This window comes from Eleutherodactylus coqui, chromosome 4 (assembly GCF_035609145.1).
Source record: "Eleutherodactylus coqui strain aEleCoq1 chromosome 4, aEleCoq1.hap1, whole genome shotgun sequence".
NCBI lineage: Eukaryota > Metazoa > Chordata > Amphibia > Anura > Eleutherodactylidae > Eleutherodactylus > Eleutherodactylus coqui.
The window spans coordinates 292,272,210-292,288,248 of NC_089840.1; the positions used below are offsets into that span (position 1 = coordinate 292,272,210).

The following is a 16,039-nucleotide window of genomic DNA, read 5'->3' on the forward strand; positions in this document are numbered from 1 at the left end:
GGCTCATAGGTATCAGAATAACCCTATAAAAATACACATATTAATGTATTCACTGAGGGGGTCAGGAGGATTTTGACCCCACATTTTCTTTTCAAGAGTTAATGCAATTTAGCGAAGAAAAAATAAAATTTCATATTTTTGCAAATATGTAGAGATGAGTGAGTACCAAAATGCTCGGGTGCTCGCTGCTCGAGTCGAACTTTCCGCGATGCTCAAGGGGTTCGTTTTGAGTAACGAACTCCATTGAAGTCAATGGGCGACTTGAGCATTTTTGTATATCACCCATGCTCCGCTAAGGTTTTCATTGGTGAAAATCTGGAAAACCCAAGAAAGTGATAGAAACGACACAGAAACGGATAGGGCAGGTGAGGGGCAACATGCTGGGCTGCATTTCAGGTTTCCAGGTCCCACTATTAAGCCACAAAAGCGTCAAGAGTGAGCCCCCCCCCCCCCCTAACAATTTTTACTTCGGAAAAACCCTCATTAGCAAGGCACACCTTTGCTAAGCACCACACTACCTCCAACTAAGCACAAGCACTGCCTGCAGGACACACCGCTGCCTCTTCTCCTGGGTTACATGCTGCCCAACCCTTCCCCCCCCCCCGCACGACCCAGCATCCACAGCGCACACCAAAGTGTCCCTGTGCAGCCTTCAGCTGCCCTCATGCCACACGCTGGCTGCATAGCCACACCACCGTCATGTTTATTTATAAGTGTGTCTGCGATCAGGAGGAACCGGAGGCACACACTGCAGAGGGTTGGCAGGGCCAGGCAGCGACCATCTTTAAAAGGGGTGGGGCGATAGCCCACAATGCTTTACAGAAGCAATGAGAAATCCAATCCTGTGCCACCTCCGTCACGAGCTGCAAACGTGGGCATAGCAATGGGGAATCCATGTGCCACACAGTATTCATTCTGTCAAGGTGTCGCATAGCTCACTGCAAGGGGAAAGCCATCTGCGCTCTGCCCCCTACCCAAGTCAGTCAGTGTCTTTGTGCCAGACAGGTCAAACACCGCGATGGGAACTAAGTTTGCACCAACAGCATAAGTGGGTCCTAGGAAACCCAAGACATGAACAAACCCTCAGCAATTGCAGGCCCACAGCGGACTCCAATGCTAGCATAGCTGTGCACGTCTCATAAGCGCTGTATTGCTCCTGTAGTTTGCCCCAATGCAGTGCCCCGGATAGTAGAGCTAACGTCAGATTAAATACAGGTGGGCTTCGGCCCACACCACATGCCCCAGTCAGACTGGGTTTTTTTATAAATAGTCACAGGCAGGTACAACTCCGCAATGGGAATTCTGTGTGCACCCACAGCAGGGGTGGCTCCCTGGAACCCACCAGCAGTACATAAATACATCTTATTGCAGTGCCCTGGAAAGCAGAGCTAACGTCAGATTAAATACAGGTGGGCTTCGGTCCACACTGCATGCCCCAGTCAGACTGGGGCTTTTATAAATAGACACAGGCAGGTACAACTCCGTGTGGTCCCACAGCATGGGTGGGTCCCAGGAAGCCACCGGCGGTACATAAATAAATCCCATTGCATTGCCCTGCACAGCTGAGGTAACGGCAGATAAAATACAGGTGGGCTTTAGCCCACACTGCATGCCCCAGTCAGACCGAGGTTTTTCAATACATAGACACAGGCAGGTACAAATCCCCTATGTGAAGTCCCTGTGGACCCACAGCATGGGTGGATCCCTGGAACCCACCGGCAGTACATAAATAGATCCCATTGCAGTGCCCTGGACAGCAGACCTAATGTCAGATTAAATACAGGTGGGCTTCGGCCCACACTGCATGCCCCAGTCAGACTGGGTAAATTTTTTTTGGACCATGTACGTGGAACACCGCTATGGGAACACTTAGTGCACCCATAGTATGCACCGACCCCTGTAATACTCCTGTAGCTAAGGTATACGCACACCCCACTAACAGTTATGTTGCAGAAGTCTAGGGAGACCCTATTAACACTTCTGTAGTTACAGTATAGATGGACCCCAGTAACATTTCAGTAGCTGCAGTATAGGCAGAGCACAGTATCAGTTACATTTCAGTAGTAACGGTATCGACAGACCTCTGTAACATTTCCGTAACAGCAGGATAGGCATAGCCCAGTATTAGTGGGATTTCAGTAGTAACAGTATAGACAGATTGACAACACCTATGTGGAAAAGCTAGTATTTTCTGAGACAAGAGAGGGGTATTTGATTGCAATGAAATGTATACTCAAGGTACTGAAAGTCTGCACTCCTTCTCATCTCAAGCTGCAAAATGGAAAGGCTTCATTCCTATGGTTTCCGTTGTCCATTTCAAAATGTTAGCAAATAGCAATCCAACTTTCCGGCTACTACCACGCAAACATCTTTCCTAGGAATTACCAAAGATGATCACAAGTAAAGGCCTCATCATCGGTCAGTCCAAAATCATTCAGAGAGTATGTGGTTCTCAGCTGGCCTGCTTTCATTTAGGGTCGGTACCTGCTGAAACTCAGTCCCTTGCCCTGCAGGGATGGTGTGTTCTATAGTCACCTGTATTCCGACCTCAGCTGTACGCTAATCTTTGGACTTAGCAGTACCAACAAGTTGGAAGCCACCAATGCTCTACCAGTCGGCTGAAAGCTTCAGCTAGGGATAACGTAATACTACCGCGGTTGTATTTAGTTGGTTTTCAGGATGTGGCCAGGATTAAGTGGGCCGTGGCGGGGTGGGTGGTGGGGGGCTCTCTTATTGTGTCGTTTAAGGTGAAATTCTTGGACTGCCGCCAGACGGACCACTGTGAAATCATTTGCCAAGAATGTTTTCATTGTTGGAGGAGGAGGGGGATGTCTTTGAGGCAGTACGTGTCCTGTCCCCGTGTCCATGGTTATATGCGCCTTACCAGTAACCGCGTTGGTGGGATAGTGGTCGCGACTGTGGACCTATTAGCGCAGTTTTATTCCGTTGGTTTTCGGAATGTGGCCAGGATGAATTGTGGAGTGTGGATATAGTAGCACGGTTTTATTTAGTTGGTTTTCGGAATGGGGCCAGGATTAAGTGGGCCGTGGTGGGGGGCTCTCTTATTGAGTCGTTTAAAGTGAAATTCTTGGACTCCCGCCAGACGGACCACTGTGAAATCATTTGCCAAGAATGTTTTCATTGTTGGAGGAGGAGAGGGATGTCTTTGAGGCAGTACGTGTCCTGTCCCCGTGTCCATGGTTATATGCGCCTTACCAGTAACCGCGTTGGTGGGATAGTGGTCGCGACTGTGGACCTATTAGCGCAGTTTTATTCCGTTGTTTTTCGGAATGTGGCCAGGATGAATTGTGGAGTGTGGATATAGTAGCACGGTTTTATTTAGTTGGTTTTCGGAATGGGGCCAGGATTAAGTGGGCCGTGGTGGGGGGCTCTCTTATTGAGTCGTTTAAAGTGAAATTCTTGGACTCCCGCCAGACGGACCACTGTGAAATCATTTGCCAAGAATGTTTTCATTGTTGGAGGAGGAGAGGGATGTCTTTGAGGCAGTACGTGTCCTGTCCCCGTGTCCATGGTTATATGCGCCTTACCAGTAACCGCGTTGGTGGGATAGTGGTCGCGACTGTGGACCTATTAGCGCAGTTTTATTCCGTTGGTTTTCGAAATGCGGCCAGGATTAAGTGGGCCGTGGTGGGGGACTTTCTTATTGTGTCGTTTAAGGTGAAATTCTTGGACTGCCGCCAGACGGACCACTGCGAAAGCATTTGCCAAGAATGTTTTCATTGTTGGAGGAGGAGGAGGACGGGGATGTTTTTGAGGCAGTACGTGTCCTATCCCCGTGTCCGTGGTTATATGCACCTTACCAGTAACCGCGTTGGTGGGATAGTGGTCGCGACTGTGGACCTATTAGCAAGGTTTTATTCGTTGGTTTTCGGAATGTGGCCAGGATTAAGATGGCCGTGGTGGGGGGCTTTCTTATTGTGTCGTTTAAGGTGAAATTCTTGGACTGCCGCCAGACGGACCACTGCGAAAGCATTTGCCAAGAATGTTTTCACTGTTGGAGGAGGAGGACGGGGATGTTTTTGAGGCAGTACGTGTCCTATCCCCGTGTCCGTGGTTATATGCACCTTACCAGTAACCACATTGGTGGTATAGTGGTCGCGACTGTGGACCTATTAGCGCGGTTTTATTCCGTTGGTTTTCGGAATGTGGCTAGGATTAAGTGGGCCGTGGTGGGGGGCTTTCTTATTGTGCTGTTTAAGGTGAAATTCTTGGACTGCCGCCAGACGGACCACTGCAAAAGCATTTGCCAAGAATGTTTTCACTGTTGGAGGAGGAGGACGGGGATGTTTTTGAGGCAGTACGTGTCCTGTCCCCGTGTCCGTGGTTATTTGCACCTTCCCAGTGACCGCGTCGCTGAAAAGTTGTCGTGCCTGGGGAACCTAGTAGCGTGGCCTCGCCACCATCATGTCTTTGGGAAGCCTCCATTTCCACAACCCTGTAACATAGCAGTAGCAGCAGTATAGGCAGAGCCTAGTATTAGTAACATTTCAGTAGTAACAGTATAGACAGACCCAAGTAACATTTCCGTTGCAGCAGTGTAGGCTGAGCCCAGTAACATTTCATTTGCAGCAGTATAGACAGAGAGCAGTAACTTTTCAGTTGTAATAACAGTATAGACAGACCCCAGTAACATTTAAGTTGAATCAGAATGGGCAAAGCTGCAGATTCACATTTCCCTGGCAGCAGTGTAGGGAGAGCATATTTTTTTTAACATTTCAGTAGTAGCAGTATAGTCAGACCCCAGTAACATTAACGTAGAAGCAGTATGGACAAAGCAGCAGATTCACAATTTCCTTGCAGCAGTGTAGGGAGAGTACAGCATTTGTAACATTTCAGTAGTAGCAGTATAGTCAGACCCCAGTAACATTAACGTAGAAGCAGTATGGAAAAAGCAGCAGATTCACAATTCCCTTGCAGCAGTGTAGGGAGAGTACAGCATTTGTAACATTTCAGTAGTAGCAGTATAGTCAGACCCCAGTAACATTAACGTAGAAGCAGTATGGACAAAGCAGCAGATTCACAATTCCCTTGCAGCAGTGTAGGGAGAGTACAGCATTTGTAACATTTCAGTAGTAGCAGTATAGTCAGACCCCAGTAACATTAACGTAGAAGCAGTATGGACAAAGCAGCAGATTCACAATTCCCTTGCAGCAGTGTAGGGAGAGTACAGCATTTGTTACATTTTAGTAGTAGCAGTATAGTCAGACCCCAGTAACATTTACGTAGAAGCAGTATGGGCAAAGCAGCAGATAAACATTTCCCTGGCAGCAGTGTAGGGAGAGTACAGCATTTGTAACATTTCAGTAGTAGCAGTATAGACAGGCCCCAGTAACATTTACGTAGAAGCAGTATGGTCAAAGCAGCAGAAAAACATTTCCCTGGCAGCAGTGTAGGGAGAGCATAGTATTTGTAACATTTCAGTAGTAGCAGTATAGACAGGCCCCAGTAACATTTACGTAGAAGCAGTATGGGCAGAGCCCACTATTAGTTACATTTCTGTTATAGCAGTATAGACATGCCCCAGTAACATTTCCGTTGAAGCAGTATGGGCAGAGCCCAGTATTAGTAAAATTACAGTAGTAACAGTATACACCAACCAATGTAACATTTCAGGAGCAGAAGTATCGGCAGACCGAAATTACATTTCTGTTGCTGAAGTATAGTCAGACCCCTGTAGCATTACTGTGGCAGAAGTATAGGTAGGCAGAACAGAGTTACATTTCTGTAGCAAAAGTGTAGGCAAACCCCAGACACAGTGGTGTAGCATGAGTGCAGGCGAAGTCCATAAAAATTATTTGGATTACATTGTAGGCGAGAGCCCGAAAAATTGGTGTACCGACAGTACAACTGTACCCCACAAAAAATTGCCCATGCCCAACCCAGAGGGCAGGTGAAACCCATTATTCACTTAGCGTACTGTGGCTTAATTTTTAAATAGGCCTGGAGGCAGCCCAGTCAAAAAAAAATTTGGTTCAGGTGGAAGTTTCAATGCTTTAATGAGAATTGAAACAGATAAATATTATTTAAAAAAGTTATATGAGCCTTTTGGCCGACAGACAAATTGGGCGTTCGGGGTGATTACGTTAGTTTCAGGAGGAGGAGCCAAAGGAGGAGGACGATTATCATACACAGATTGACAAAGGTCTTTAGGTAGCGCTGCTGTCCGCTGGTGGAGAAGAGAAGTCTGGGGAAATCCAGGCTTTGTTCATCTTTATGAGTGTAAGCCTGTCAGCACTGTCAGTTGACAGGTGGGTACGCTTGTCCGTGATGATTCCCCCAGCTGCACTAAACACCCTCTCTGACAAGACGCTAGCCACAGGGCAAGCCAACACCTCCAGGGCATACAGCCCGAGTTCGGGCCACGTGTCCAGCTTTGACATCCAGTAGTTGTACGGAGCAGAGGCATCACGGAGGACGGTGGTACGATCGGCTACGTACTCCCTCACCATCTTCTTACAGTGCTCCCTCCGACTCAGCCTGGACTGGGGAAGTGTGACACAGTCTTGCTGGGGAGCCATAAAGCTGGCAAAGGCCTTGGAGAGTGTTTCCCTGCCTCCGCTGAACATGCTGTCTGATCTCCACGCCTCCCCTTCTACTTGGCCCTCGGAACTGCGCCTTCTGCCACTAGCGCTGTCAGATGGGAAGTTTACCATCAGTTTGTCCACCAGGGCCCTGTGGTATTGCATCATTCTCAAACCCCTTTCCTCTTCGGGAATCAGAGTGGAAAGGTTCTCCTTATACTGTGGGTCAAGCAGTGTGTACACCCAGTAATCCGTAGTGGCCAGAATGCGTCTAACGCGAGGGTCACGAGTAAGGCATGCTAACATAAAGTCAGCCATGTGTGCCAGGGTACCTGTACGCAACATATGGCTGTCCTCACTAGGAAGATCACTTTCAGGATCCTCCTCCTCCTCAGGCCATACACGCTGAATGGATGAGAGGCAAGAAGCATGGGTACCCTCTGCAGTGGGTCCAGCTGTCTCTTCCTCCTCAGGCTCCTCCCCCTCCTCCTCAACACGCTGAGATATAGACATGAGGGTGCTCTGACTATCCAGCGGCATGCTGTCTTCCCCCGCCTCCGTTTCCGACCGCAAAGCATCAGCCATTATGCTCTGCAGGGAACTTCTCAACAGGCATAGCAGGGGAATGGTGACGCTAATGATTGCAGCATCACCGCTCACCATCAGGGTAGACTCCTCAAAGTTTCCAAGGACCTGGCAGATATCTGCCATCCAGGCCCACTCCTCTGTAAAGAATTGAGGAGGCTGATTCCCAGTGCGCCGCCCATGTTGGAGTTGGTATTCCACTATAGCTCTACGCTGCTCATACAGCCGCGACAACATGTTGAGCGTAGAGTTCCACCTTGTGGGCACGTCGCAAAGCAGTCGGTGCACTGGCAGATTAAACTGATGTTGCAGGGTCCACAGGGTGGCAGCGTCTGTGTTGGACTTGCGGAAATGTGCGCTGACCCGGCGCACCTTGCCGAGGAGGTCTGACAAGTGTGGGTAGCCTTTCAGAAACCGCTGAACCACCAAGTTAAAGACGATGGCCAGGCATGGCACGTGTGTGAGGCTGCCGAGCTGCAGGGCTGCCACCAGGTTACGGCCGTTGTCACACACGACCATGCCCGGTTGGAGGCTCAGTGGCGAAAGCCAGAGGTCGGTCTGCTCTGTCAGACCGTGCAACAGTTCGTGGGCTGTGTGCCTCTTCTCTCTTAAGCTGAGTAGTTTCAGCATGGCCTGCTGAAGCTTGCACACCGCTGTGCTGCCGCGCCGTGCGACACCGACTGCTGGCGACATGCTGCTACTGACACGTCTTGATTGCGAGGTAGAGGTTGCATTGGAGGAGGAGGAGGAAGGTTTAGTGGAGGTGGCACATACCACCGCAGAAACCAGCACCGTTCTGGGGCCCGCAATTCTGGGGGTGGGTAGGACATGAGCGGTCCCAGGCTCTGACTCTGTCCCAGCCTCCACTAAATTCACCCAATGTGCCGTCAGGGAGATATAGTGGCCCTGCCCACCTGTGCTTGTCCACGTGTCCATTGTTAAGTGGACCTTGACAGTAACTGAGTTGGTGAGGGCACGTACAATGTTGCGTGAGACGTGGTCGTGCAGGGCTGGGACGGCACACCGTGAAAAATAGTGGCGACTGGGGACAGGGTAGCGCGGGGCTGCCACCGCCATCATGTTTTTGAAAGCCTCAGTTTCCACCAGCCTGTAGGGGAGCATCTCCAGGCTGATCAATTTGGCTATGTGGACATTTAAAGCTTGAGCGTGCGGGTGCGTGGTGGCGTATTTGCGCTTTCGCTCCAACGATTCTCTTAGCGACAGCTGGACGCTGCGCTGAGAGACATTGCTGGATAGGGTGAGGGTGTGGGTCCTGGCCAGGAGACGCTCGTGCCTTTGTCGTGACAGGTGGATTGGATCTCAGTGGCAGCTTGGGGCCCAGGGGGAGAGGCAGTAGCGCAAGCCAGAGGCGGTGAACGGCCTTCGTCCCACCTTGTGGGGTGCTTGGCCATCATATGCCTGCGCATGCTGGTGGTGATGAGGCTGGTGGTGGTGGCTCCCCGGCTGATCTTGGCGCGACAGTTCGCCGGTCGTCCGTGGTCTCAGTGAAAAACTGCCACACCTTAGAGCACCTTGGCCTCTGCACAGTGGCTTGGCACGAGGGGGTGCTTTGGGAAACAGGTGGTGGATTATTCGCTCTGGCCCTGCCTCTACCCCTGGCCACCCCATTGCCTCTTCCAACCTGTCCTGCGGCTGAAATTGCCTCCCCCTCTGAAGACCTGTCCTCAGTTGGCTTATCACACCAGGTGGGGTCAGTCACCTCATCGTCCAGCGGCCCTTCCTCCGAATCCTCTGTGCGCTCCTCCCTCGGACTTACTGCCCTCACTACTACCTCACTGTGTCTCATCGTCATCGTCCTCCTCACCCACTGAAAGGTCTTGAGACTATTGCCGGAAGTCCCCAGCCTCATCCCCCGGACCCCGGGAACTTTCCAAAGGTTGGGCATCGGTCACGATAAACTCCTACGGTGGGAGAGGAACCATTGCTGCCCAATCTGGGCAGGGGCCCGAGAACAGTTCCTGGGAGTCTGCCTGCTCCTCAGAATGTGTCATTTTCATGGAGTGAGGAGGCTGGGAGGAAGGAGGAACAGCAGCCAGAGGATTCAGAGTTGCAGCAGTGGACGGCGTAGAAGACTGGGTGGTCGATACATTGCTGAATGCATTTTCTGCCATCCACGACAGGACCTGCTCACACTGCTCATTTTTTAATAAAGGTCTTCGACGTGGACCCAAAAATTGCAATATGAAGCTGGGGACCCCAGAAACTGTCCTCTCTCCTACTCCTGCAGCAGCCGGCTGCGATTCACCTGGACCAGGAACTCATCCTATGCCCACACCCTCACTTGGGATTCCGCGTCCTCGACCGCGACCGCATCCACGTCCTCTGCCCCTACCCCTCAGCATGCTGGATTAAGAATCGAGCAGAGACAGAGCGGTGTAAAAATGTTTGCGAATTATTGCCGCGCAATTGGTGGCTGCCAGCAGTAATATAACGCTAAATGAAGCCAGAGATTAATTATAAGGAAGGCTGCACGCAGGCTAGGCTGTGAACTATGCAGTTTGGATGGGCGTGAAGTCCCACAGGCCACGCAGGTAAATGCACTGGGTAAGCATTAGCCGTAAAAAGGAATTTTTGTTTAAATCTCCTTATTTTACTCTGCAATGCAGCCTGAGGCTAGGCAGTGTCTATTGCACTTTCAATCTATGGGCGTCGGGCAGACCGTGAACTTCTGAGACAGCACACGTATAACAGAGCGTTGTAGAAAATGTGTGGTTTCTTGGCGTACACTTAGAGGCACACTGCAGTGAGGCTACGCGAAGTGCGGACAGAAAAATATTTATAACTGAAGGCTGCACGCAGGCTAGGCTGTGCAATGCAGAGGTACTACAACTCCCAGCAACCACGGAGTTAAATGTACACGGTCGCAGGTTGCCCTAAGAAGAACCGTTGGGGTTTTTGTAGACAGGATTCTACACTACCACTGTCCCTGCCTGACCAATACTGCCCCTATACTCAAGTACAGACTGCAGCCTGAGAACGCTACAGCCTGCACGCCCGATATACATAAAAAAAATTTTGTGCAAAAGTGCTCACAGCAGCCACTACAGGTACTACAACTCCCAGCAACCACGGAGTTAAATGCACACGGTCGCAGGTTGCCCTAAGAAGAACCGTTGGGGTACTTGTAGACAGGATTCTACACTACCACTGTCCCTGCCTGACCAATACTGCCCCTATACTCAAGTACAGACTGCAGCCTGAGAACGCTACAGCCTGCACGCCCGATATACATAAAAAAAAAATGTGTGCAAAACTGCTCACAGCAGCCACAACAGTAATGCACTAGGTGAGCTGTGGCCCTAAGAAGGGCTGTTGTGGTTCTTGCAGACGCCAACACTCTCACTATAGCACCAGCAACACCCTCCCTAATCTCTGCCAACGTGTGTCTGAGGCGAGCCGCGGGCGGGACTGCTTTAGGTACTTGGCGGTCACTTGATCTCACCAGCCACTCACTGCAGGGGGGTGGCATAGGGCTGGCACGTCACAGCAGGAAGTGGTAATGCCCTCCCTGCATGTCTATTGGCCAGAAAATGGCACTAAACATGCAGGGAAGTAAATGGAATTGACTTGAGTACCGCATGGTGTTCGTCTCGAGTAACGAGCATCTCGAACACCCTAATACTCGAGCGAACATCAAGCTCTGAAGAGTAAGCTCACTCATCTCTATTAGCTATCCCTCAGTATATCTTTATGTCTAAACCCAACATTATGCAGACAATTGTTTATCAGACTGACTCATGCTTGATGATAAATCTTTTGCATGTTTAGACTGTCTGGTCTTTGTTTATATAACCTCTTAGTTGGTTTAATGTTTAAATGGGTTTTGCGCCAAAATGTTGGTGCAATTTGACAGGAAAAGAAGCGCTTAAGCCACACTCCTTTTCAGTGAAGCCAAACCCTTCGGCTGTTGGCAGATACCATGAGGAACTAACATAAGGTAAGAGGATGCTAAAAACTGTCACCATATTTATCACATGCCTTAGCACCTAGGGGCAGTCATTCACCGTCTTGTTATTTGGAAGAAAGTCACCATAGTATAGTAAACCTGGGGACTCTTTACAAAGACAGCACCACTTCTATGCACAGGTTGTGTGTGATATGGCAGCTCAGCCTCATTCACTTCAGTGGAGCTGGACTACAATCCCAGGCATGACTCACGGATAGGAATGGTGCTGTTTATGGAAGAAAGCATCCTAGACATGCTCTTCGAGGTCTAGAAAATGCATGTCACTTGCTGTAATAATAATAGGACACGTGGGAGGATGAAGCACAGAAGGTTTATTCATAAGCAGTGAATATGCAGCAGATACAAGAAGACGACACTTTGCGGAACAGGGCGACAAAGCTCTTCAGGGGTGACTCCAAAGCCAGAATCTCCCAGCAAGGAATGTCTGCGCAAAAAAAGAGAGATGAAATTAGAAGCTGTAATGCAAACAAGGTAATGAGTGCCTTTTCAGGGCACTGCAGGGAATTGAAAACAGATTCATCTACTATGAGTGGAACAGGTTGCCGCATGAGGTGGTGAATTCTCCTTTAATGGAAGTCTTCAAACAGAGGCTGGGCAGACATTTGTCTGGCATGATTTAGTGAATCCTGCATTAAGCATGTCGTTGGACCAAATAACCTGTATACATATTACAGAAGATCACTGGAACTCCAGCAGCAGGACACCCTTTAATTTGGGTGCTTTTGAAGCACCCCCTTTTTTTTTTAAGGGATTAATGAAAATTGTTGGTTCCTGTGAAGTAATAATTGTATGCATTTCTGGAGATTTCGGGAACTGAGGAGACATGCACCCCAAATGACTTAGGGAACTGAGTAGACACTCATTCCTAGGGACTTAGGGAACTGAGTAGACACTCATTCCTAGGGACTTAGTGAACTGAGAAGATATTCACTCCTCGGGATTTAGGGAACTAAGGAAACATTCATCACTGATAAAGTTAACTGAATGTCAACTAAGTTGTCTATCAATTATCTAATCTTAAGAACTGAATGAATTCCTGAGGATTTAGGGAACTACATAGACATTTCATAGCTGGGGACTTAGGAAGCTGAGGAGATTTTCACCCCCATGGACATTGGGAACTGAGTAGACATTCACTTCCGGAGAATTAGGGAACTGAAGAGATTTTCATTGCTAATGACTTGGATCCCTAAACAGACATTCATAGATGGGGATTTAGGGAACTAATTTGCCATTTAGATGGGACAAGTGTCGGGCAAACTGTGCCCGACACTCGTCCCCGCACATGCTAGCTCCCGTGCTGTTGGCCGGGAGCTAGTATCATTAGCACATAGCGGGGCGGCAGGAGGAGAGTTCTCTCCTCGTGCTCCCCCACCCCTCTCCATTGACTTAACATAGTGGTCGTTCAATACTGAACAGCCACTATTTACACTAAACGAGGAGCGATCAGCTCATCGTCCATCATTTACGCAGCAGAAACAAAGGACGATGAGCTGACAGCTCACCATTCAGTGTAAATAGCAGCCGCTTAGTATTGAACGGATGCTATGTTAAGTCAATGGAGAGGGACGGGGGAGCTTGAGGAGAAAAATTTCCTGCAGCCCCCACACCTTCCCGCTGGCTGCTCTGTGAGTGAGTCAGCAGTACTAGCTCCCGTGTGACCGCGCGGGAGCGAGGACATGAAAGGACGAGTGTCGGGCATAGTTTCCCCGAAAATTTTCCCATCTAAATGGACCTTAAGTCGACATTTATTTAGCTTTATCAATTATCTAACATTAACAATTCAATGAATTCCTGAGGATTTAGAGAACCAAGTAAGCATTCAAACCTAGGGATTTTGTCACTGTGAGTAAATGTCTCCTCAGTTTCCTCAGGGAATTAAGGAGACATTCATCCCCAAGAACTTAGATCTCTAAGTAGACACTCACCCATGGGGCATTGGGAATTGAGATATTCACCCCCAGAATGTTAGGAAACTGAGGAGACATTTAGTCCTGGGGACTTAGGGGACTAAGGAAACATTCATCCTTGAGAAATTAGATACCTAAATAAACATTTATCTCTGTAGACTTAGGTAAGTCAAGATTCATTTAACCTTCTCACTTCATCTGTAATGAACTTCTCCTATGAGAGAGAGTAAAGTTCCACCCCACAGGAGGGTCTATCACAAGCTACTAACAACCTTGGAAACGTCTTTGACAATCAAAACACAAGTGGAGTCAATGGATTCTTCAGATGCAAGATTTGGGAATAACTTTTGTATTCTTCCTTTCCTTTTGGAAATCAGGAGTGAATCAATTTGTCTCAGTGGCAGATTAATTTGCTCATGTGTCCACAAAACCCACTTTAAAATAATTAATCTAATGAAAACAAGCATTTTCCTCAAATAAGCTGATGTGGCAATCATGTTACTGGTGTCCAAACTGGGACATAGCATTCAGTTGAATAACCACTCATGCAGATGTGTCCTACTTTAAAGGGGTTTCCAGGGAGGAGAAATTAACTGGCAAGTGGTATTGGAACCTTCGATCCTGGCTCTGTTGCAGCAGCAGGCCCTTTGTGTTGACATTATGGGCAATAAGAGACATGAGACAAAGAATGGGGTTGGTTTATTTCTTCAAATGAGTAAAACAGCCATCCTCCCGATAGACATCATAGGCAAGGGAAAAGCATTGTAAAATGACCTTGAGTAAGAACTGGGCATGAAGTTGAGAAGTTGGGGTAGGCGAGGTGTAAGGATGGAAGTTGGGAAGACTCAGACTAGAATCTGAAGATCAGTGACCATAGGATTTAGGTGGATGCATTTCAGGTCAATGAATTTGGAGCATCATGTGTTCTAAGTGAAAAAGAGCATGGATGTGTATTTATACTGAAGGATAATTAGATCTGTATATCTGTACCACCATTGTTAATATCACGGAGTTGATGTGAAAGAACTGAAGGACAATCACAGTGGAGAACACCAGAGGTACTCAAGAAGGACATACCAGAGCTTGAGCGGGTTCAAAGGTACACAAATAAAGTAATAATTGTAATGGGTGGACTACAATACGCAGAGAGGTTATCAAAATTGAGATTATTTAGTTTGAGATTGATATATATATATATATATATATGAGGTCAGTACAGAGATCCCTCCCATCATCTATTATACTCAGGACTGTAACAAGGGGGCGCTCTACGCTCTAATAACTATGTATAGATACATCAGGGGTCAGTACAGAGATCTCTCCCATCACCTATTATACCCAGGACTGTGACTGTAACAAGGTGGCGCCCTCTACATCTAGAGGAAAGAAGGTTTCTACACCAATTTAGAAGGGTATTCTTCACTGTAAGAGCAGTGAGACTGTGGAACTTTCTGACTGAGGACGTGGTGATGGCGAACTCGATAAATGAGTTCAAGATGCCTTTCTTTATTAGATTACATTATTAAATGTTATAGTCACTAATTACTTCAGAAGAGTCAGTGACCTGGGGATTATTCTGATTGCCAGATTAGATTAGAGTCAGGAAATGGGGGAAACAGGTTCCTACCTAATTGTTTTTTTTTTTTTTTTTGCCTTCCTCTGGATCAACATTGAAGGGATGAATAAGCTGAACTAGATGGACATGTCTTTTTTTTGGCCTAATATGCTATTTTACAATGGATGATCCTGGACCCCGATACCTGGACCAGTACCCCCTCCTACTATGTCTAAGCTATAACACTGGGGCCATATTATGTGACAGAAGGGCTTTAAGGTCCTGATGGTATGATGTATTATCCTGCTGCAATATCCCAGCATTGTGGGGGACATTTGGTCCATGAAGGGCTGCACATGGTCACCAAGCAGTGAAATGTAGCCGGCACCAATAACTGATGGGTTTAGGCGACACAGTATACCCAACCTCCAGGCCCAGATAAGGTGCTGTGTCCAGTGTTGTGGTAATAACAGAGGCGCTCTGGTGGTCTTCTGCTCCCATATCCCATCGAAGCTAAAGAATGTTGTGCTGACCTGCAGGATGAGTGTGTGGGGTCTCCTGCACTGACTGTGGATGGCATTTCTGGCGGCGTCGCTTGTCTGTGGCTGTGGGTGGACACTGTAATGTCCACTGGGAGTAGTAATGCCTTCCATGACATATTCCCAGTAAACACATGACACTGGGTATCGAGAAATTTTAAATACCTCATAACTTCAGAAGATGAAAAAGCTCATCCATCTGACACCTACAATCATAAGGAACTCCAATAATTCATGCTGCCATGCCATGACTAATACTGGTGAGGGCGTTTAGAAGGCATCAAATGAGGTAACACCACTTCATCATCAATTTACATATTGTTACCCCAGGACTTTTTCCATGCCTGTGTCATAGGAAGGAAATGTGCCAAGAATGTAGGACAGTGAAGATGAAGAGCAGAAAGAGCAGATCTGGAGAATAGAGGACAATGCATTGTCACTGCAGTACTATGGATCCCGCTCTCACCTCTTAGCAGGTCACCAAATAGCTGATCGTCTTCTCCTCCTCTGCAATTAAATAAAAGAAAATACAAGTCAGGACAGCTGGACAAGCAAAGCAGCAGAAGGACCAGCCAGACAATAACATGTCTGATGGAAGGGACTGACATGACTATGGACTCCTCGTGGGCAGTGCCCAACAGTGCATCTCATGGTAAAGTCAGGCTACCTTCACACTATCATCATTGTGATATACATATATAGACCAGAACTCTGCCCACTCCTGTTAATCTTGCAGGTAAAAAGGTAGTTCCCAATGGTGGCTGATGGTTATAGATACCACAGAGTGGGTACAGCAGTGTTAGCAAATAAGGGCAGCATGATCGTCCACTTGGCTCTTCCCCTTAGATGGGATTGGGGTGGACAAGCATCGGGTCCTTCATGGCTAACATAGTTTGTATACTGTGGGGTCAATTAGGTCC

The 16,039-nt window shown here is 48.1% G+C and overlaps 1 protein-coding gene across 1 annotated transcript in view; it reads right to left on the reverse strand.

Moving 5' to 3' along the window:
• The window catches only part of LOC136626392 (pregnancy zone protein-like), a 600,260-nt gene that overhangs the window by 579,871 nt on the left and 4,350 nt on the right, over window positions 1-16,039 (reverse strand). The window contains exon 6 of the mRNA XM_066601396.1: window positions 15,586-15,626. Coding sequence (XP_066457493.1) covers window positions 15,589-15,626 — 38 coding nt within the window. The 3' untranslated portion in view covers window positions 15,586-15,588. The remainder of the gene's footprint in view (window positions 1-15,585; window positions 15,627-16,039) is intronic.